We start from the raw sequence: 22,546 nt of genomic DNA, 5'->3' as shown, positions 1-22,546 counted from the left end.
AAAGCGATAAAATTAAAAAATAAGTAAAAATGATTAGGAGCTGGTAAATGCTACTACACTCAACAGATTCCAATCACTCATATCAGAATTGGTAAAACAAAGGGCTTTGTATAACTTGAGTAACATTTTCCCTATGGGGAATGTTGCTTTCAATTGTGGCAAAGTAAATATTCATTTGAGGAGATTTGGAAGTCAAATTCTTCCCCAGACCTGTATGTACTTAACTACTCTTTGAAGAGGCTGTGCTTTCTGCTTTTTATAATACTTAGAATGGGAGAGATCTCTCAGTGCCTCTGCCTGTGGGAACATCAGCTTGGCAGAGCCATTGACCATAACTCAAACAGCCAGTTTGTAAAAACACCAGTTCTCCAAAAACATTCCCGCATTTGGCTGTATCACCCAGACCTACTCTTTAGAGACAGAACTCAAAGACGTCATTTCACCAAGATAGCAAAGCTAGTAAATATATCTTCTCAGTTTTCTGACATTTTATTAGCAGACCCAAGTTGTTTGTTATAGACTAAAGCGGACCTAGAGAGAGAGAAAGACTTTGTGTGTACGTGTGTGTGTGTTTAAGTGGAAGTTTACAGCTCAAGTTAGTTTCTCATACAAAAATTTATACACACATTGTTATGTGACCCTAGTTGCTCTCCCTATAACGTGACAGCACACTTCTTTCCACTCCACATTTCCCATGTCCGTTCAACCAGTTCCTGTCCCCTTCTGCCTTCTTGTCTTGCCTCTGGACAGAAGCTGCCCATTTAATCTCATGTATCTACTTGAACTAAGAAGCACACTCCTCACGAGTACCATTTTAGGTCTTATAGTCCAGTCTAGTCTTTGTCTGAAGAGTTGGCTTCGGAATAGTTTTAGTTCTGGGTAAACAGAGAGTCCAGGGGGCTGTGAGGGGGAGACAATTTTTTGCCAGGCATTATTAACTCACAGGAAAGGTGTATTCAATCTTGGTCTTTTCTTCAACTAGGGTCCAATTAACATTGGTCAAAATTTTCTCTGTTTTAAATAAATTTATGGTGTTCTGTATTATCTCCTGTATGTGCTGGATGGCATTTTGCATGGCCATTTGTCTCGGGAGAGAAATAGAACACAAACCTGTGACAAAGAAAAGCACCATCTGTAACAGAGTACAGAGTAAAGACAGCAAGAGGGAGCAAACTGTTGCATGCTTATGTAGTGAAATCTTGAGATCACCTGCAGGGCCAAAGCAGAGTGCACAGCTCTTAGACCAAGGGCAACATTTGGTCCAAAATTTTCCAGAATATTACCCAACGATCTGTTTCCTGTTGGCTGTGTAGCTTGACTTTGTCTGACTAAACTGCTAAACAATGTTTTATTAGTTTCCTTTCTATCCCTGTAGCTACAGACATAACTTGCTACCTCAGGGCACCCAATCAGTACTTCTCAAAGTGTAGAAGACTTCCCGTGTCTTCTATAGGTAGAAGGGCTGCTTATTGGACTACACAAATTCCTGGGCTCCACTCCATACCTACAGAGTCAGCACGGACTGGGAATCTGCATAATAAATTTTCCAACTGATTCGTATACATAATAAAATTTAAAGACTACTGCAAAGGAGGTCCTTCAAATTTGTTGTTTCTGTTTCCTGGCCAGCAAATCTATAAATCCAAATATTGTAGCATTAAAAAACTTTTTTTCTTGAGGTATGAGTTTGAAGTTATAGCTATGAACCTCACTTACCAAAGAGAAGAATTTAATTAGTGAATGAATTTAGCCTACTCACTCACAACTTCATCTTGCCATATAGCTTTGTCTCATAATATTGGAAATTCTCGGGTTTAGTTAATACAACCAAAAATTTATAGAGGGGAAAAAAGCATTGCTATGATAGTAGAAACCCCTTGTTGATCTTGCCTTTGAGTATCAAAGTAGAAGAAGGCACAAGAGAAACCCAGATAACATATCCTAAGCAAAAAGAGCAGAGTGGTCTGGATCCCCGGTAGTCAAAGGAAATTGCTGGGAAGGGAGATATGAGCTAGCCTTCAGGGCTAGCATTAACGTTAAGCAACTGTATGTGCTTGGCTGCTAACGGAAAGGTCCACAGTTCGAACTTACCAGCCGTCCGTGGAGAAAAGACCTGGCAATCTGCCCCTGTAAAGATTACAGATTAGAAAATGCTAAGGTGTTCTACTCTGTCACATGGGGTGACTACGAGTCAAAATCAACTCAAAGGCACCTAACAATAACAACACTCCAGTCTAGGCTTTTTGTAAGGAGCCCTGGTAGCACAACAGTTAAGTACTGGGCTGCTAATCAAAAAAAGGTAAGCAGGTCAAACCTTGGGAGAAAATACCTGGTGATCTGCTCCTGTAAAGATTATAGCCTAGGAAACCCTGTAGGGAAGTTCTACTCTGTCACATTGGGTCCTGAAACTTCTCAACAGCAAACAACGGCAGTGACACCAAGGACAACAGCAACAGGCTTTTGCTGATTCGAGCACACCTTTCCACTGTAAATAAAGACAAACCCACAACTTGGGGAAAAGGAAAGCTGCCCAGAAGCTGCCCCATTTATTAGCCCCGCTCACACATTGGAGCCCTTGGCTTTGAGGAAAACTGTCACAGGAAGTGCTGCAATAGTGTCTGTGGGGCACAGTTCCAGGTACGGGGAAGACTGTCTGAGAAGACAAAAGCAGAGGGGTAATAGCTCTTGGTGATAGGGCAAGGTAAATTCACTGGACTGTTTCCCTGTTTTGAACTTGCCTTCAACACCACCCTTCTTTTGCCCCTCATTACTTCCATGCTTTCCAAGAAACCTTCTGATTACTAACTTGGTTTATCAAGAAAATTGGTATTCAGAGGTGAATGCCCTGAATAATGATCACAAGTATTCAGACATAGAAAAAAAATCCATTCCATTATAAATTAATAAATTGATTTTCCAGTTTATCTCTATTCTTCTGTGAGTGTGGTATATATAAATCTCAAGAAGTCTGATCAATTCTAGATATCATAACAAAATCAGGTCCTATATCAGCAAAGACAAGGAGCAGGCCTTGGAATACTGGACTATACTAAGGGCCTACTATCAGATTTTGTCTAATTCTACTCCAACATTCTCCCTCCCCCTGCCCCTACTGCCACTGATTATCTTATCCTGGATTTCTCAACTGACCATGTATCTGTTTGAAATTTTATTGTATTTATGCATTTTACTATAAAAAAGATAAAACAGCCTCAAATTTATTTTGGAAATAGACGACTATGTCATAGCCTGATAATTGTCTTCCAGTATCCATGCTGTCTTTTTTTCCTTTACCAGCAGAATCTCTGAGTTCTGGCTGAGCACACCGCCAGCCAGGAAAGATAATATTTCCCATCTTCCTTTGCCCTTGTGTGCCCATGTGACTAAGTTCTGGCCAATGGAATGTGAGTGGCAATGATGCACACAACTTCTGGATTGTGTCCTTAAAAGAAAGCTACTTACCTTCCATTGGCCATGTCCCTTTCCCCCCTATCCTAGTTGGTTGGATTGTAGACATGGTGGTAGTGAGATAGCTTATACCCTGCAGAAAAGGGTAGCAACCTAGAGGATGAAGAAGCAACAAAACAGAAGGAAGCTTGGTCCCTCGACAACATTGTTTGTGGATCAAAGCCATCCACCCTTCTGGACTTTCCAGTGAAATAAAAGCCTTCTCTCTTATTTAAGCCACTATTAATTTGGTTTCAGTTAAACTGGCTGAACCAATGAAATACAACATCTATCAATAATAAGTGAAAGACAATGTATGATTTCTGAACGAATTCCTTGAGCTCCATAAGAAATGTCCCCATGATCCCAAAATGTATAACCTATTTACATTATTTTGCAAAGTTAATTAGTGAAAGATAGATACACTGTACCTAATATCCTGGCAGATCGAGTCATCAGGTATGAATTTATTCCCATAGTCAATAACGATATCACTTGTACATAAAGTATACACTAAAACAAAACATACAAACAGTTAGAGCCAATATATTAATAAGTTCTCCAAAGGTAATCATTTTTCAATTAACCACCAACAAAATTCTATCTTAATCTACATTTTTAAATTCTGTCTCAGATTAAGTAGGTTGAAGCAAAAGAGCTGTTTCATGGATACTGTTTGAATATAGTATATTGAGGCAGAAATTAATTTGCAATACCAATGAGAAAAAAATAGATTTTGTATTTTCTGGGATAAGAACTCAGAGGTGAACTTTCCACAGGTGCTACTTCTGACAGCAGTCACTTAAAGCCAGCAAGGTGGCAGCCTTCACAGACACAGCTGTTGAGCCTGGGGTGGAGAGAAATCCCAGCAACAGTAGGCAGTGGTGGCTATGGGTAGAATAGGGAATTGTACCTGCCAAGCATCTACTCCAGCTGTACACAGGGGCTCTCAAGGAGGAGGCAAAGAGTTGGGGTTGGGTCTGGAGAGGTATGGTAGAGAAGCAGAAAGACTACCATATTTGTAGGCCTTGCCTCTGCCATTTATTAGCTGTATGACTTGGGGCCAGATACTTACCAGGCCAAACCTCGGTATCCTTAACTAAAAAAAATGGAGTTAATAGCAGTATCTACTTCAGAGTGTGTTTCCCAAATTTGACTGATAATAACCATCACCTGGAGTGCTTGTTAAACATACTGACTCCTAGGTCCCCTCCCTGGAGACTGATCCTGGGGTCTGGGGTGGAGCCAAGGGGATTCTGAATAGTAGACAGATTCGGAAAACACTGTAAAATGATGTCCAGATGTTAGTTATAATTTCACTGACTTGATTTTAGGTCAATGCCTTGCACACACACACACATACAAAAAAAAAAAAAAATCAGAGGCTCTCAGGTGTTGTTTATTATATTTCTCATTTGAAGTATGGAAGGACCCAAATTCTTTGTAAAACCACAGATGTGTTTAAACCCAAATTAATTCCCAGGCTATGCCCACAGATATAAAGTATAAATCCTCTGGAAAGATGTGCTAAAAAATATGATACTCTGCCGAAAATGTAGTTCTTTTGAGAACTCGAGTTCTTTCTCTAACATGCTACATACTAAAGGTCATTCTCTTTGTTCTGATTTCTCCACATGCAAAATGGAGAGGGTGATAGCTGTTCGCAAAAAGAAGGTGTTCTAAAAATACTGTACTCCTTGGGGCTTTTGAGACAGGGGTAAAAGAACAGAGAAAAGCCTGGAGTGGAAATTAGATAATCTCAGGAAACTCTGTACATGTACCTTCAGATTAAAGTTCTCTAGGAAATGGGCAGGTGGTCATAAACTCATATTACTCAAGTGGTTTTCTCCCTCCCAAGGGTAGGTTTGGAATTTATCTGATTGGGAGGTATTGGGTGGGGGACTAGTTTTAGGGATTTCTAGAACTACTCCAGCTAGCCTACACAGTACCATCATGAATGACGAGGTCACACTGCCCTAGCACTACCAGAAGATGCCCTGGGTTCTTTGGATCTCACCTGGAGTCTCAGTACCAAAAATACCACCATCACCAGTCTACCTAGAAATCCACCAAGGAAGCCAAGTTTTGTTTCTCACTACAGACGATGGAGTCTTCAGCCAAAGTCTTTCAAGAAAATGATTTTTAAAAATTAGCCCTACTGACAACATCGAATGCTGATGAAGATGGAGTGCAACAGGCTCTCTCAGTCCTTGCCGGTGAGAATACAAAATGGTACAGCCACTTCGGAAGACAGTCTGGCAGTTTCTTACAAAGCTAAATACAGGCCTACCATTCAATCCAGCAATCAGGCTCCTAGGTATTTACCCAAATGAATTGAAAACTTACGTCCACACAAAAGCCTACACACAAATGCGCATAGCAGCTTTGTTAATAATTGCCAAAAATAGTCCACCACCAAGATGTCTTTCAAGAGGTGAATGGATAAACAAACTGTGGTACAGCCATACGATACAGTGTTACTATTGATAAAAAGAAACGAGGTATCTAGTCGTGAAAAGACGTGGAGAAACCTTAAATGCATACTGCTTTAAGTGAAAGAAGCCAGTCAGGAAAGACCTACATACTGTATGATTCTGGCTATGTGACATTTTGGAAAAGGCAAAATTACAGAGTCAGTGAAAAGATCAGTGATTGCCAGGGGTTCGGGGAAAGGAGGGAGGGATGAACAGGTACAGCACAGGATATGTTCAGGGAAGCGAAGTGTTCTAAATGATACCCTATGGTGGACACATGACGTTTAGCATCTGTGTGTAACGTGGAGAGCGAACCTTAATGTAAACTATGGACTTTACTTATTAATAATGCATCGGTATTTGCTCATCCATTGTAACACACATACCACAGGAACTCTCTGTACTTTCCACACAATGTTTCTATAGACCTAAAACTGCTCCAAAAAATAAAGCCCATTTAAAAACTTCAAATTAGCCCTAAAAACATATATATAACTATAGCCTTAATTTAAAAATTTACAAAATCTGTCTTCCCTAAATATATTTAACTAGCATTTCACTTTTTTTGCTCCAACAGCTGTAGGGATTAGAATGTCTAGATAAAGGTACTATTTTTTTTATGTTTTTGATAGGAGTTGAAAAACAGCCAACATTTTTTGAGTACTTACAAAGTATCAAGTACTTTACCAAGCATGCATCATCTCACTCCTCAGCTGGAAACTGAGGTTCAGCAAGGTTGAGAAACTTTTCCAAGGTCACCCAGCCTGTGAATGGTGGAGCCAGGATTCAAACCCACATCCATTTGATACTACACCCATAACCACCACATGCCTGTTGGTCCTCTTCACACTGTCAGTATAAATACTCTTTCCTCTGAGTTCCTTTCTACTTAACAGAATGGATTTTTAAAATCCAATTCAAAAATGGTTAACTTTATTGTTGGGTATTATGACATCAAAACCAAACCAAATCCATTACCATCGAGCCAGTTTTGACTCATATCGAACCTATAGGGCAGAGTAGAACTTCCCCATAGAGTTTTCAAGGAGTGGCTGGTGGATTCAAACTGCAGACATTTTGGTTAGCAGCCACAGCTCACCGTAGTTCTTAACCACTGTGTCACCAGGGCTCCAAATGCTACTAAATAAATAAATACGAATGATTGTGTGACGTGATTTTTCCTACCATATGTGGTGATTTTATTTTTGTTTCAGCCAGATTATAAACCTCGGGGGCCAAGAGTAAGCTAAAAACGCCTTTAATTCCAGACCATGTGATAACGGCTCCCCAACTCCAATCATATTCATAACTCGAATGCATGAAAACGGGGCTCACTAACGCAATAGTAAGCAACCTGTGAAAAAAGAAACATTAAAAAACATAAATCACACCTTATGTATTAATGTTATTCATGGTTGAAACCATGTTCTAAATACAAATTTCATATAAAATTTTTCAGGAAAGAGAAAGCACTCCAGTTTATTGAGAAGTTGCTCAAGCTTTTCTGGGACTAATCAAATTTACTGTCTGAATTTTGCATGTGATACTCAAGTGTTAAAAAATAATGCTAGATTGAGACTAGAGGACTCTCTGAGACTATTGCCCTGAGATAATTCATTAAACCTTGAACTGAAACTACCCCTGAGGTCGCCTTTTTGTAAAATAACGGATTGGCACACAAAATATAGGATATTACCCGTGAGTATAGTGCTTCATTAGAAAAAAATCTATATAAGACCAAAAGGTCAACAATTAAACCCAAAGGTCAACAATTACCCTAAAACAAAGAGGAGACGATAAGCGGACAGGGAAACTAGAGCACTGGAAATGGAACAACCAAAACACAATTAAAGAGAATGTTGACACATTGTGAAAAATCTAACCAATGTCACAGAAAAATTTGTATAGAAACTGTCATAGGGGAACCTAATTTGCTGTGTAACTTTCACAGAAAATACAATAAAACATTATTTAAAAAGTAAATGTTAGAAGATCTATACAAATATAAGGAGTTATCACTAACACTAGAGTGTGCTGTTTGGATTTTGGTGGAAATTCCTGGGGGGAGAGGAGATGGGACGTCTTCAAAGAAAGTTGACAAGCTCGTCTATTCCTTGAAAGGTCATAAAAGGACTGGATTAGAAATTAGGCTGGGGAGACATGCAGATCATGGCCAAAAAGCAAAAATATTGTAGACGCATTCATAAACTTAGTTCAGCCAAATTTTTCTTGACCTCCCACAAGAACCACACACTAAATGTTACATAAATAATTTCAGTTTGAACCTGCTTCCTCGACAGATTTTTCTATAAGACTCTGTGCCAGAATTTAGCATCTATCTCTAGGGGACGTGCAATCAGTGGGCATCAGTACTGTCCTTCAAACTACTTAAAACAAATGAGATCCCAAAACAAAACCAAACCCACTGCCATGGAGTTGATTCTGACTTATAGTGACCTTATAGGACAGAGCAGAACTGCCCCATAGGGTTTCCAAGGCTGTAAATCTTAATGGAAGCAAACAGCCACATCTTTCTCCCACGGAGCAGCTGGGGGGTTTGAACTGCCGGCCTTTCAGTTAGCGGCCAAGTGTTTAGCCACTGTGCCACCCAGCTTCCTGCAGAAGCAAAATAAGACACGTAGGGGTAAAGTGGCATCCTCAGCTTGGTCTCAACCCCTTTGAATCTCTCTCCTTTTAGCAGTGGTTCTACCTCCTCATTCTGTTTGTTATGTCCTCCCTCATCTATACTACAGTTTAAAATAGAACCATGTAATCCTAATCTACCACTCTTGTCTCTTAATATGAAAAAACGGTGCGTTCAGAATTTAGCAAATTATTCTCTTCCCCAGTAAAGCCTGACTTTCGTGACTGTTATCTCACCGAAGAGTTTGAAAAATATTTGGAAGAGCTAAGCCCTTCCTTTCTTTATGCATTCCATTATAAAATCTTAAATCTTCTTCTTTTGACTAAATAAAAGGAAGTTCGTATATAAGGAAGTGAACAAAAGAAAAGCACGTTAGTATATTTCAGAAAGAATACTCTCCCTTTTTAAAATAATATTTTATTGTGTTTTTGGTAAAAGTTTACACAGCAAACTAGGTTTCCATCTAACAATTTCTATACATATTGTTCAGTGACATTGGTTTCATTTTTCAATGTGTCATCATTCTCATTATTTCCACTCTGGTTGTTCTGTTTCCATTAATCTAGCTTCCCTGCCTCCCCTTACCATTTCATCTTTGCTTTAGGGTAAATGTTGACTGTTTGAGCTCATACAGATGATTTTTAATAAAGGAGCACAGTACTCACAGGTGATATTGTTTATGAGTTAATCTGTTATTTAACTGAAATGTGACCTTTGGGAATGGTTTCAGTTCAAAGTTTAAAGGATATCTCAGGGTTCTCAGGGTGACGGTCTCAGGGTTCCTCTAGTATCTACCAGTCCAGTAAGTCTGGCCTTTTTCAGAATCTGAGTTGTGTTCTACATTTTTCTTCCACTCTATCTGGGACCACGTATGGTGTCCTTGGTCAGAACGGTCAGTAGCAGTAGCTGGGCACCATCTGGTTCTTCTGAACTCAGGGTAGATCAGACCGTGGTTTGTGTGGGCTATTAGTCCTAAATCGAGCAGCTTCTTTTTCAGGTCTTTGGTTTCCTTCTTTCCCTTTTGCTCCAGACGAATAGAGACCAATAGTTGCATCCTAGACGGCCACTCACAAGCTTTTAAGGCCCCAGAATCTACTCACCAAACTAAAATGTAGAACATAAACTTTATGAACTAAGAACATCTCCTTTTATAGTGGATATCGTGGTGCTCCACCTAGGCACCATCTTCAAAGCTGACATAAACATCTCTCAACTGGTAGGAAGTTAAATCCTTAGGTGAACCCTCACAGGCCTGTCCCTTGCTGGGCATTGCCCCACTCAAAGTTGGCTAATGACTCATTGATGCAGGAAAACAAAAGCCTGCCCCCTTGTCTCAATATGGGACAACTCTGAAGAGCAACCCAGCTCCACAGCTCCACTTAAATCAGCTGAGGTTTCAGGTGAAACTACATTGTGGGTCAGCTTTTCCCTCTGCCTAATCCTGCCTTCCTCATTCACCCAATAAACCTTCTACCAACAACTCTCCCAACCCTCATTCTCAAAATCTGTTTCCGAGAAACCGAATCTATGACTCCTTTAAATATGTAAACTTGACAGAGTAGGCACTCCACTGATTCCTCGGTTTCTTCTTCCAGCTAGCTACAAAGCCCCATAATACATTACTTGAGCCTCCCTTATGAAGCTTATCATTCCTTATAAAACTTTATATTATAATTTATTGCTTATGTGCTTTATCCCCCCAGGTAGATTATAAACTTCTTGAGGAGAGGAACTGTGTTTTCCTCGTCTCTGTAACCCTCGAGACTTCAAACAGCAAGTTCTGTTCACACAGAGACTCCTTTTCAGAGGAAGAGACATGAGGTTGCTGTTTGCCTGGGATGGAGGTAGGAGTGAAGGGATCACCAGAGACCAGTGAACAAAAGCACCCTATTCTTCAGCTTCTAAGTTGAAGAAACTACTTAACGTTTTAAGGCAAGAAATAAAGCAGGTTTGCATAACTGTATAACCCAGAGACCTGAAAGCAGAACAGGCTGAACCCGTATCCCCTACCCACAAACTAAATAATTTCTAGGAGAGAGTGTCTCTAATGCCCCCCTCAGTATGGGGACTAGGAGAGGAAGGAGGGAGAGAGAAGTTACGAGAGGACACTCCCTAATTATAAGCAGAAGTGACTGACATGCTGTTTTCCCAACTATAGTGAAAGCCTACAGAATTCCTGAAGCTCCCGAGTCAGAGACTCAAAGAATATCTGATAAAGGAGGTTTGCGTGTTTGCTAGAGACCACCATGATGGAGGGAACTAGTAGAATAATGTGCAGTCCTGCTGATGACTAGAGTGTGGATGGGAAGTCTGACAACCTCTCAGGAGAATCGCCGACCTGAAGGGGCTGTATGGAGCAGAGTCCTTACCAACCCGTGTGTCCAGGGAACACCCTTCAAGGACATCAGCTACTAGTGCCAGAACAGGACTGGCCAGATAAGATGCCTAGTTCCTTCTATTGCCACCACAACTGGCCAATCACACATGAACAAGAGCAACTACTCCACTACTTCCACCCATTCCCACAAGAACTGACCAATCACATGAGAGATCTTTCCCCATTGCTTTTAGTGTCAAGCCAGAGGTTGAAAACAAACATAAAAGATGGCCTCTTTTTTTTTTTTTTTGGTATATTAGGCTGTAACTAACATAAAAATCCTGAACTAATCTGAGAATTAATTGGATTGAAATAAATTTACTGCACTGTATGTAGAGTAAGTCAACCAGGGTCAGGCTCACAGTTATATGGTAAAAACGGTTCTAATTTTTTCAGTACTAAGATCTGGGCATTGTTATGATGCGTATCAGATTAGCCATACAACTACGTGGAAACCCTGGTGGTGTAGTGGTTAAGAGCTACGGCTGCTAACCAAAAGGTCGGCAACTCAAATGCACGAGGCGCTTCTCAGAAACCCTATGGGCAGTTCTCTTCTGTCCTGTAGGGTCACTATGAGTTGGAATCAACTTGATGGCAATGGGGTTTCTTTTATATACAACTATATAGGGAAAAAATTTATTCAGGTCATATATGTCACTGCCCAAATCAGAAACTGACCAATATGCTCAATGGCTGTTGAAGAAACATCAGAGTTCCCTAGCAATGTTGACTTTAACATCAAAGAGGTCAAATAAATCTCTGTTAGGATGGAGATTCACTATACTTTTTTTTTCTAATTTTGTACCTTACCAATGGTAAATCTTGAGGTCTGAATATTTAAAAAATATTTTCTAATAAATTTCATAATTTTTATTTTTCTGATTATCAAAAATGCAGGTAATCTTACAAATTCGTAGCTTTCATTCTACCTTCAAAGACTATTAATTTAAATGTCCTTTCAATTTTTTCCACATAGTGGAGAATATTAACAGATAATAGTACAAATTTTCTATTAGCCTTAAGAACATCCATGTCAAGAGTAAGTGCATTTTATAAAAGGAAGGTGCAAGATTCTCTTGTCCATAATTCACACCACTCAGTAACTGGCATTTTGGTTGTTTCCTAACTTTTCATTACTGTACATATCACTACAATGAAGGCTTTTTGGATAAATCATTGTCCATATTCTTGGTTATATTCAGCAGGCAGACACCAGTGTCAGGCCCAGCATAGATGGGGATGGGAATGTCACACAGGACTGTATACACATCCTTCTGTGTGAGAGTGACTTAGTTGTATACAGTGCCTCTGGAGTCAGAAAAAGCAAGTTTTCGTGAGAACATCTTATAGGATAAGCCCCCTTGGACAGGCCTATCCTGAGTGGACGTGACAGTATTTTCAGAGACACTGTTGTGAATTCTTAGGGAAGGTACAACTACCATGAGTGGGATATGGCATTCTCATGGGAGTCAAGTTTAAATCCCTACTCTGCCCTCATGAGCCAGGTGGCTCTCAGCACATTTTCATCTTCTCCGTGCTTCATCTGGAAAATGATGGAATAACACCTACCTCTCAGGGTTTTGCATTAATATTAATGGCATAATATACATGGTAAATGCTTAATAAATGGCTCTTATATAGCTATGATGATAATGATGATGGTGGAAGTCCGTATCAGGAGCTATTAATGTGGCCAGTGGTACTCAAATGTTAAATTGCTTGAGAATCACCCAGAGAGCCCACTAAACCAGTTTCTTGGATCTCATCTTCAAATGTTGGGGTGGGTCCATGATTGTGCATTTCTATCAAGCTCGTGGGTGATACCGATGCTGATGGTCTACCCATCTCATTTTACAGATGAAGAATAAACGGACTTTTCTCCACTTGCTCAGCAAGCTAGCATCAGAGTCTTTACTCCATGTCCAGGTCTCTTTTTGCTAAACCCCACTGTTTCCCGATTCTAATTCTGGGCTTAAGAACTTTAGTTCAGTAAGCAAACATTAAAGTATATATAATTCTTACCTTACAATATTCAGACTGACACATAAAATTAAAATGAAAACTACACTGTGAATTTTAAAATCCTTCATCTGTCCACATCCAATTACAATGCCAAAAAAGGTGTATATTAATTGTTGGTATACAAATGAAAACATTATTAAGAACCTAGGATAAAAGAAAGGAAAATAACATTTTGAGCAATGTATTTTTTAAATATTCTACTTTTCATATAAAAGACATTCTTATCTTAGAAGAGGCCTTTGCCTCTATCACAGTTACTGTCAATATTGAAAAGTACTTTGTTGGGACTAAAAATACCCAGTTCTGTATTCCCTGTTACCCTCATCACAATACCCATGGGCTGCCTCTCACAGCAGAATAGTAAAAGCAAGGAAGAAAATGTGTCTGTTTCTCAGGGATTAGCTGTCAGAATATAAACTGCTAAACCTGGAGCTAGGCTTGCTGCAGGGAGGCATCTGGGTGAACCTGACTTGGCGATAGCTCACAAGGTCACCTCAACGCCATCCACACAACTTCTCCCTCTGTGATTTGAGAGTGCTTGTCCCCTTCTTACCAGAAAGGTGCTCCTGTCTGCTTTCCAATCTACTGAAATCCTAAAAACCTGGCAAAGCTAACTCTAATCTCATGCGCTCCAGGAAGCCATCCTAAACACTTGTTGGAAGTGATCCTCCGCTGAATCAATACCAGGCCAATTGCCTGCAGCACCATAATTCTTAAGCAGAGGAGAACTTGAGAATCACCCAGGTTGCTTTCTAAAACTCTACACGCCCAGCCCCACTGACTCCCAGAGATCCCTACTGAATAGGCCAGGGCATAGAGTTTAGGGCCTGGGGCTGAGGCTGGGGCTAGGCCTCACCAGAGTATGTGTTCCATTCTGGTTTCAGGCGGTAACATGCGTGGGTCAGGTCTGAGTTCTACAGGCAACTCTCAGGTGTGTCTGCCCCACAAACCAGCCTCCTTACAAGTAGGTCTCAAGACCTACACTCAGAAAATAGCATTAGGAGGCCTCGTTTTAGTTGCAGATATAAGCCATGTTCTCTGATACAATATTGCCCACAATTAAGCAGCAAGTTTGATTCTCCATCTGATTCCTATATCTTGATCCAATTGATTCAGAACTTCTAGAGGGGATGGGTATAAATGGGACCTCAAGCCCCAATGCTTAGTTTTCTGCAACTTCAGAAATCATAAAATAACTGAATCAAATACTTTTTTCTTATATCCCTCCACAGGACCTAAAAAGCGGCTTACATGGCGTGGAATCCCAATAAATAATCACTTTTTTACACAGATATATCTCTGCCACTTAACAATGAGCTCCTTTTGGGAAGGGACCTAGCTTCATAGCCCCAAACCTAACCTAGAATGCCCGGGCCACAGCAGACATTAAGAATTGGTTGAATAGATGAAAGAATAAACAATTGAATTAACAGAATGAGTAATTTATCAAGATGCTGACAGACTGCATTACTGAGCTCAAGGAACTGTCCAAATTCAGACACCAGGTGTATGTTCTCTGAACTAGTTATTCCCAAGTTTTGGGATTTTATAAACCAGTAAAACTTCACCCATATACACACAAAACTAAAAATAGTTACAGGTGGCAATTTTTATTTTGCTGAGTAGAGATAGGTAGGTAGATAGACAGATGGACAGATACAAACACATACACAGTACCATCTTCCATCACTGGCATTTCATAAAAGAAAGGGCATTTTAAACACAAAAAAAGTTGGAAGGACATGTCTCAGAACAGTGGAGAGTCCCTTACACTAGATAAATTCATCATCATGGGAAAACTCCATACGTGGCTTGGTGTGCTCATTTGAACCTTCGCTTTCATACTGTGTGGGAATTTCTGCATTAGATAATGATTTGGTGCCAAATAATTCTGAAACAACTCTGTAATTTAGAGTAGTCTCTCAGAGAAGGGCTGTTTGTCTGAGAAGAGAGGCAAGTGGTTTTCCCTCTATCCTGATGTCCATGTGAACAAGTACATGGGACAGGAAAGAGTTTGGGTTGGTACTGCACTCTTTTGCTCCTTTTCTTTTCCAGTGGAGCTCTTCCCACGTTAGGGTACTGTCACTCAGGAACATTACCGAGGAAACGAATACGATTTCTATTTTTTTTTTAATCCCCACAGTTCAAAGTAAATTTTTATCAAAGAGCTATGTATGGAAAGCACTATAATCTCTAAGCCACTGATACATTATTCATAATAGAAATATCAGTAATTGTTAATACCTTAAGTTCTTTTCAAATATAAAATACCGTAAAATTAAAAATTAAAATGTAGATAAAAGTTATGTAAACAGAGTTTTATTAGAGTCCACAAAAGCAGTACCCCTTAAGCACTAAACATCTATGAGAGCTATACCAAGTACACAATAGGACACTTACTTAGTAATTATTAACTCATTCCTCGGTTTAAAACTTATGGAATCTAAATTCAGTCCTATAGTGACTACAGCAACAATGCCTGACATTCCAAAAACTTCCGCTGGGGAGGGAGAAAAAAAGGCAAATAAATAAAATTAAATGCATTCAAATTTGCACATTGACGTGCTTTGTCTTGAGTAAAGAATTGGTGGGAAACTCAAAGAGTAGTATTTCTTGGAAAGTTGCTTCAAGAGATTGACCTAATCCTATAGACCAGGGGACCAGCAAACTTTTTCTGTAAAGGGCCAGATAGTAAATATTTAGTCCTTGCAGGCCATACAATTCCTGTTGCAACTACTCAACTCAGCTGTTGTAGTACAAAATCAACCATAGACAATACCTAAACAAATCAGTGTTCAATAAAACTTTATGAACACTGAAATTTGAATTTCACATAATATTCATATGTCACTAAATACTCTTTTGATTTTTTTTTCTCAATCATTTTAAATATAAAAACCATTCTTAGCTATGGTCTATACAAACACAGGCAGATTTGGCCCTCAGGAGGTGGTTTATCGACCCCTGGTGTAGGCCACAATTGAGGATACAGCTAATGAAAAAAGAAGCTTAACAACCTCTGCCCAGCACCTCAGGGACATCTCTACTGTGTGTTTTGGGGCCAGTGCTTCCTTGGTAATGCAGTTCCTAAAATCTGCTTCTTTTTTATCTGATATAAAAACCACTTGCCATCAAATTGACTCCTACTCATGGAGACCCCATGTGTGTCAGAGTAGAACTGTGCTCCATAAAGTTTTCGATGGCTGATATTTTGGAAGCAGATCACCAGGCCTTTCTTCTGAGGTACCTGTAGTGGACTCAAATCTCCAACCTTTTGATTAGAAGCCAAGTATGTTATCCATTTGCAACAGTCCAGGGACTGCTTACCTGATATAGATACCGCTAAAACTGTCATTCGTGGGGCTCAAAACAAATACGTAAATGTTGCCTGAGGCAGGAAAACCAACTATAAGGCATATTTGAATAACGTAAATATCAGTGGTCCTAGGTTGCAGAACCTTCAAATACCATGATATAAACGTCATACAGAAATGAAGAGAAAGAATGCACAAGGTAGGAATGGAAGAGCTTTGGATCTGGGCAGAGCTAGTTACAAAACTAGTTGCTCTGGGAATGTGACCTCCTAGTCTGCCCTGGTGTCCCCACATCTGTAAAATGGACATAAAACAGTAGCGCATCCTATACTTGTGAGGATTAAACTATGAAAACTTCTTGGCATATAGTAGGCAATTATAATCATTATTATGCTATTAATTGTTATTCACTTTTCTGCTCAGTAACTGTTATGGATTGAATTGTGCCATCCCCCCCCAAAAAAATGTGTGTCAATTTGGCTAATCCATGATTCCCAGTATTTTGTGATTATTATCCACCATTTTGTCATCTGCTGTGATTTTCCTGTGTGTTGTAAATCCTACCTCTATGATGTTAATGAGACAGGATTAGAGGCAGTTATGTTAATGAGGCAGGACTCAATCTACAAGATTAGGTTGTGTCTTAAGACAATCTTTTTCGAGATATAAAAGAGAGAAGGGATCAGAGAGACTTGGGGACCTCATACCACCAAGAAAGCAGTGCCGGAGCAGAGCACGTCCTTTGGGCCCAGCGTCCCTAAACTGAGAGGCTCCTAGACAAGGGGAAGATTGATGACGAGGACCTTCCCCCAGAACTGACAGAGAGAGAAAGCCTTCCCCTGGAGTTAGCACTGTGAATTCAGACTTGTAGCCTCCTAGACTGTGAGAGGATAATTTTCTCTGTTAAAACCATCCATTTGTGGTATTTCTGTTATAACAGCACTTGATAACTGAGACACTAACTTAATGTTGTTGTTGTCAGGTGCCATTGAGTCCCTTCTGACTCATAGGGACCCTATGTACAACACAATGAAACACTGCCCGGTCTTTCGTCACTCTCATAATCCTTGCTATGGTTGAGCCCATTGTTGCAGCCATTGTGTCAATCCATCTCGTTCAGGGCCTTCCTCTTTTTCGCTGACCCTCTACTTTACTAAGCATGATGTCCTTCTTCAGGGACTGGTCCCTCCTGATAACGTGCCCAAAGTATGTGAGATGAAATCCCGCCATCCTTGTTTCTAAGGAGCATTCTGGCTGTACTTCGTCCAAGACAGATCTGTTTAGTCTTCTGGCAGTCCATAATATATTCAATATTCTTCACCAACACCATAATTCAAAGGCGCCAATTCTTTGGTCTTCCTTATTCATTGTCCAGCTTTTGAATGCATATGAGGTGATTGAAAACACCACTTGCATGGGCCAGGCTCACCTTAGTCCCTAAAGTGACATCTTTGCTTTTTAACACTTTAAAGAGGTCTTTTGCAGCGACGAGCTCTGGTGATGCAGTAGTTAAAGCAATCGACTGCTAACAGAAAGGTCAGCAGTTTGAAACCACCAGCAGCACCAGGGGAGAAGGATGTGATAATCTGCTTCCATAGAGCTTTACAGCCTTGGAAACTCTACGGGGTCACTATGAGTCGGAATCAACTTGATGGAAGTAAAATGAAATCCTTGACAACTTCAGTTTGTCTCTGTTTATCACGATATTGCTTATTGGTCTAGTTGTGAGGATTTTTGTTTTCTTCATGTTGGGTTATAATCCATACTAAAGGCTGTAGTCTTTGATCTTTATCAGCAAGTACTTCAAGTCCTCTTCACTGTCAGCAAACAAGGTTGTGTCATCTCATAACGCACGTTGTTAACAAGCCTTCCTCCAATCCTGATCCTGGGGTCTTCTTCACATAGTCCAGCTCTTCGGATTATTTGCTCAGCATATAGATTGAATAAGTATGGTGAAAGGATATAACCCAGATGCACACCTTTCCTGACCTTCCACCACACAGTATTCCCTCGTTCTGTTTGAACGACTGCCTCTTAATCTATGTACAGGTTCCACATGAGCACAATTAAGTGTTCTGGAATTCCTATTCTCTGAAAGTTATCCAAAATTTGTTATGATCCACACAGTCGAATGCCTTTGCATAGTTGAAAAAACACAGGTAAACCTGCTGTCAGTCATGATCCATCTGACATCAGCAATGAAAGCCCTCAATTCACGTCCTCTTCTGAATCCAGCTTGAATGTCTGGCAGTTCCCTGTTGATGTACTGCTGCAATCCCTTTTGAATGATCTTCGGAAAAATTTTACTTGTATGTGATATTAATGATATTGTTCAATAATTTTCACATTCTGTTGGATCACCTCTCTTTGGAATGGGTATGAATATGGATCTTTTCCAATTGGTTGGCCAGGTAGGTGTCTTCCAAATTTGTTGGCATAGATGAGTGAGCACTTCCAGTGCTGCATCCATTTGTTGAAACATCTCAATTGGTATTCTATCAATTCCTGTAGCCTTGTTTTTTGCCAGTGTCTTCATGGCAGTTCAGACTTCTTCCTTTAGTACCATTGGTTCTTGATCATATGCTGCCTTCTGAAATGGTTGAATGTTGACCAATTCTTTTTGTTACAGTGACTCTGTGTAATCTTTTCATCGTCTTTTGATGCTTCCTGCACCATTCAATATTTTGCCCATAGAATCCTTCAATATTGCAACTAGAGACTTGAACTTTTTTCTTCAGTTCTTTCAGCTTCAGAAATGCTGAGTGTGTTCTTTCCTTTTGATTTTCTAACTCTAGGTCTTTGCATGTTTCATTACAATGCTTTGTCTTCTCGAGCAGCCCTTTGAAATCTGTTCAGCTCTCTTACTTCATCATTTCTTCCATTCACTTTAGCTACTCAACTTTCAAGGTCATGTTTTAGAATCTCTTCTGACATCCATTTTGTTCTTTTCTTTCTTTCCTGTCTTTTTAATGACCTTTTGCTTTCTTCATGTGTGATGTCTTCCTGTAACTCGTCTGGTCTTCAGTCATTAGTGTTCAACGTGTCAAGTTTATTTTGAAATGGTCTCTAAATTCAGGTGTGATGCACTCAAGGTAGTGCTTTGGCTCTTGTAGACTTGTTCAAATTTTCTTTAGCTTCAACTTGAACTTGCATATGAGCAATTGATGGTTTATTCTGCAGTCAACCCCTAGCCTTGTTCTGACTGATGATGGTGAGCTTTTCCACAGATGTAACCAATTTGATTCTTGTGTATTCCATCCAGCAAGGTCTATTCACACAGTTGCTGTTTATGTTGTTGAAAAAAAATATATTTGCAGTGAAGAAGTCATTGGCCTTGCAAAATTCTATCATGTGATCTCTGGCATCATTTCTATCACCAAGGCCATATTTTCCAACTTCCAATCCTTTGTTTCCAACTTCCCCATTCCAATCATCAGTAATTATCAGTGCATCTTGATTGCATGTTTGATCAATTTCAGACTGAAGAAGTTGGTAAAAATCTTCAATTTCTTCATCTTTGGCCTTAGTAGTTGGTGCGTAAATTTGAATACTTGTCGTATTATCTGGCCTTTCTTGTTGGCGTATGGATATTATCCTATCACTGACGGCATTGTACTTCAGGACAGATTTGAAATGTTCTTTTTGACAATGAATGCAACACCATTCCTCTTCAATTTGTCATTCCCGGCATTATAGACTGGATGATTTTCAGGTTCAAAATGGTCAATACCAGTCCATTTCAGCTGGTTAATGCCTAGGACATCGATGTTTATGCATTCCACTTCATTTTGACTATTTCAATTTTCCTCAATTCATACTTCATACATTCCACATTCCTATTATTAATGGATGTTTTGCTGCTGTTCCTTTTCATTTTGAGTGGTGTCACATCAGCAAAAAGCTTGACTCCATCCACATCATTAAGGTCAACTCTACTTTGAGGAGGCAGCTCTTCCCCAGTTGTCTTTTGAGTGCCTTCCAACCTGAGGGGCTCATCTTCCGACACTATATCAGACAATGTTCTGGTACTATTCATAAGGATTTCACTGGCTAGTTTTTTTCAGAAGTAGACTGCCAGGTCCTTCTTCCTAGTCTGTCTTCGTCTGGAAGCTCAGCTGAAACCTGTCCACCCTGGGTGACCCTGATAGTGACTAAAAGTTGTTCTGGTTTTTATTATCTCCATGCCCTAGCAATTCTAAACAATGCCAGCGGTCAGCTATACTTCCCTGCTGGAATAGATCACTCCCACCACCCTTCTTGGTATGCTTCTGGCCTGTACTTTTGTATAACCCACATTCTTTCATGCATTATATATTGACATTCTTAAAGTGCTCTTGTACACTAAATCCAAGCTTTCTTCCATGGGATAATGTATTCATACTTCTAGTTGTACTACCTGTCTGTCAACAAGCAGTATTCCAGAAACATTGCCTCCTTTGTCTATGTAGCAATGTCCATGCAATTATTTGACTATTTTATTCCATTTTGCTCTTGTTGTTTTATAAAATGAGTGGGAGATGAAAAAGAACAAATATGCTGTTACAAGTGATGTCAAAAAGCCTAAGTTTCATGAACTTAACAAATAGAGACAAAAAATGGAAATTATTATATATGCAGAAAGAGGGGACTCTTAAACCTCAATCAGACACTCCCTGGACTTAAGCCAGTCAACAGCATGTTCATTAGTGACGGAAAAGAACAAAATTAGATAATGTGACAGAAATAACATTAGAAACTATGTCATGTAGAATTTGATGATGTGTTTTAGCTTTCAGGCAATGGAACCTCTCCTGATAACAGTGCCTGTTAGTTACCAACTTTTGCTGACAGGGACACAGTAAGTGTAAGAGTAAAGGACTGCCTACAGTTGTTTTTTAATTCCTGAAGTGGAGGAAAGTGTAATGGAGGAGGGGGACTACCCAGCAAGCTTTCATTCTGAGTAGGGGATGGTGCTGCCTTGAAGCTGCAAAGAATCATTGGCTGAAATCCACATATATAGCCCACAAGAGTTCTGACTGGGATGTATTTAAGCCTAGGAAGGTAATAGCTTTTCTCAATTGTTCACACCCTGCAGTAAGTCTTACCTGGACAAATGCTACCAAGTTGAAGACATTTCTTCTCTGCTGGCATCAGCTACAATGTCAGAAGTATAATTTCCAGAGGAAATCGCCAATCTCTATAAGATTGATTCTTAGAAACCTTGTATCAGGAAAGCTGACTGTTAAATGTTCAGTAATTTTGTGAGCCAGTTGTTACCCAAAATCATCCTTGAAATTGGCCATGGTGAGTGTATTTACACCATGAAAATCAGCAAACTCTACCAATCTGCAAACAGTACTAATCTTCCCTGGAGAGCTGGTTTACCACCATGCCATTGCCTAATTCAATCTCCTTATCTCAGAAGTCAAGGAACTGGGCCCAGTAATACTAAATCACATCTAAAGTAATGTAACTAGTTGGAGGTACAGCTAAGATTCAAGCTCCTGGCTCAGTTAGCTGCACTCTCTGCCTCTCCCAATCTATAGTCACAACTGACTGAATTGCTTAAAGATCTTATACTCTAAGTTATGTAAACTCCCTCATAGAAAGCAGTGGCAAGTGTTTTACAATATTGTTTCGTTAGCACAAAATAACTAGACCTTACAATTCTTAAATATATTCAGTAAATGTTTGATTTGAATTAAATGGAGCTGAATTGACCAAGCTTGGTGATTGCTTACCTGAGTGAGTATAGAGAATCCATACTGCTTAACTAGATGACAAACCTATGCCAACTTGAGATGTTGTATGTCAGGATTGGGAGTCTTCTAATGCGGAAATGGTGCTAAAAGACTCCAGGGATCCTCCTCCCTCCCACTATCTGTGCTCAATTTCATCCATATACATCTGGCCTTGGAAGATGCCAAGCACTGACTGGAATCACCTCCAATTTTTTGAAGGAAAGGAAAAGGGAACCAACATTTATAGGCTATCCCACTTTGAGCCCAGTGCTATGCTGATAAATATATAAAACTAGCACTCTGGGGGTGAAAAAATTTTTGATTTGCAGTGTTTGCTTGGTGTAAATATTCCCATCATGGCCAATTCCAAGCTACCAACATGATGTTACTTGAACACAGAGTTAGGAAGAGATGTGCACAATTAGTTCTCACAAGTTGGTAGGAGCTGTCTCCAGCATACCGCTACATAAACTAGTCATATAACATACATTATCTGGTTAATGCCTGTCATAGCCCTGTAAATTGGGCATTATTATACCCTTTGATAG

General features: G+C 39.8%; 1 protein-coding gene across 1 annotated transcript in view; it reads right to left on the bottom strand.

Annotated features, from left to right (window-relative positions):
* Positions 1–22,546, bottom strand: part of SLC9C2 (solute carrier family 9 member C2 (putative)) — a 129,856-nt gene that overhangs the window by 71,391 nt on the left and 35,919 nt on the right. The window contains exons 7-11 of the mRNA XM_023549143.1: positions 15,365–15,464; positions 12,965–13,108; positions 7,107–7,275; positions 3,879–3,960; positions 944–1,110 (exon numbers count right to left, since the gene is read on the bottom strand). Of these exons, the coding sequence (XP_023404911.1) occupies positions 944–1,110; positions 3,879–3,960; positions 7,107–7,275; positions 12,965–13,108; positions 15,365–15,464 (662 nt within the window). The remainder of the gene's footprint in view (positions 1–943; positions 1,111–3,878; positions 3,961–7,106; positions 7,276–12,964; positions 13,109–15,364; positions 15,465–22,546) is intronic.

This window comes from Loxodonta africana, chromosome 25 (assembly GCF_030014295.1).
Source record: "Loxodonta africana isolate mLoxAfr1 chromosome 25, mLoxAfr1.hap2, whole genome shotgun sequence".
NCBI classification, from domain to species: Eukaryota; Metazoa; Chordata; class Mammalia; order Proboscidea; family Elephantidae; genus Loxodonta; species Loxodonta africana.
The sequence above is the reverse complement of the archived record's forward strand: the minus strand, read 5'-3'. Positions and strand labels throughout refer to the sequence as shown.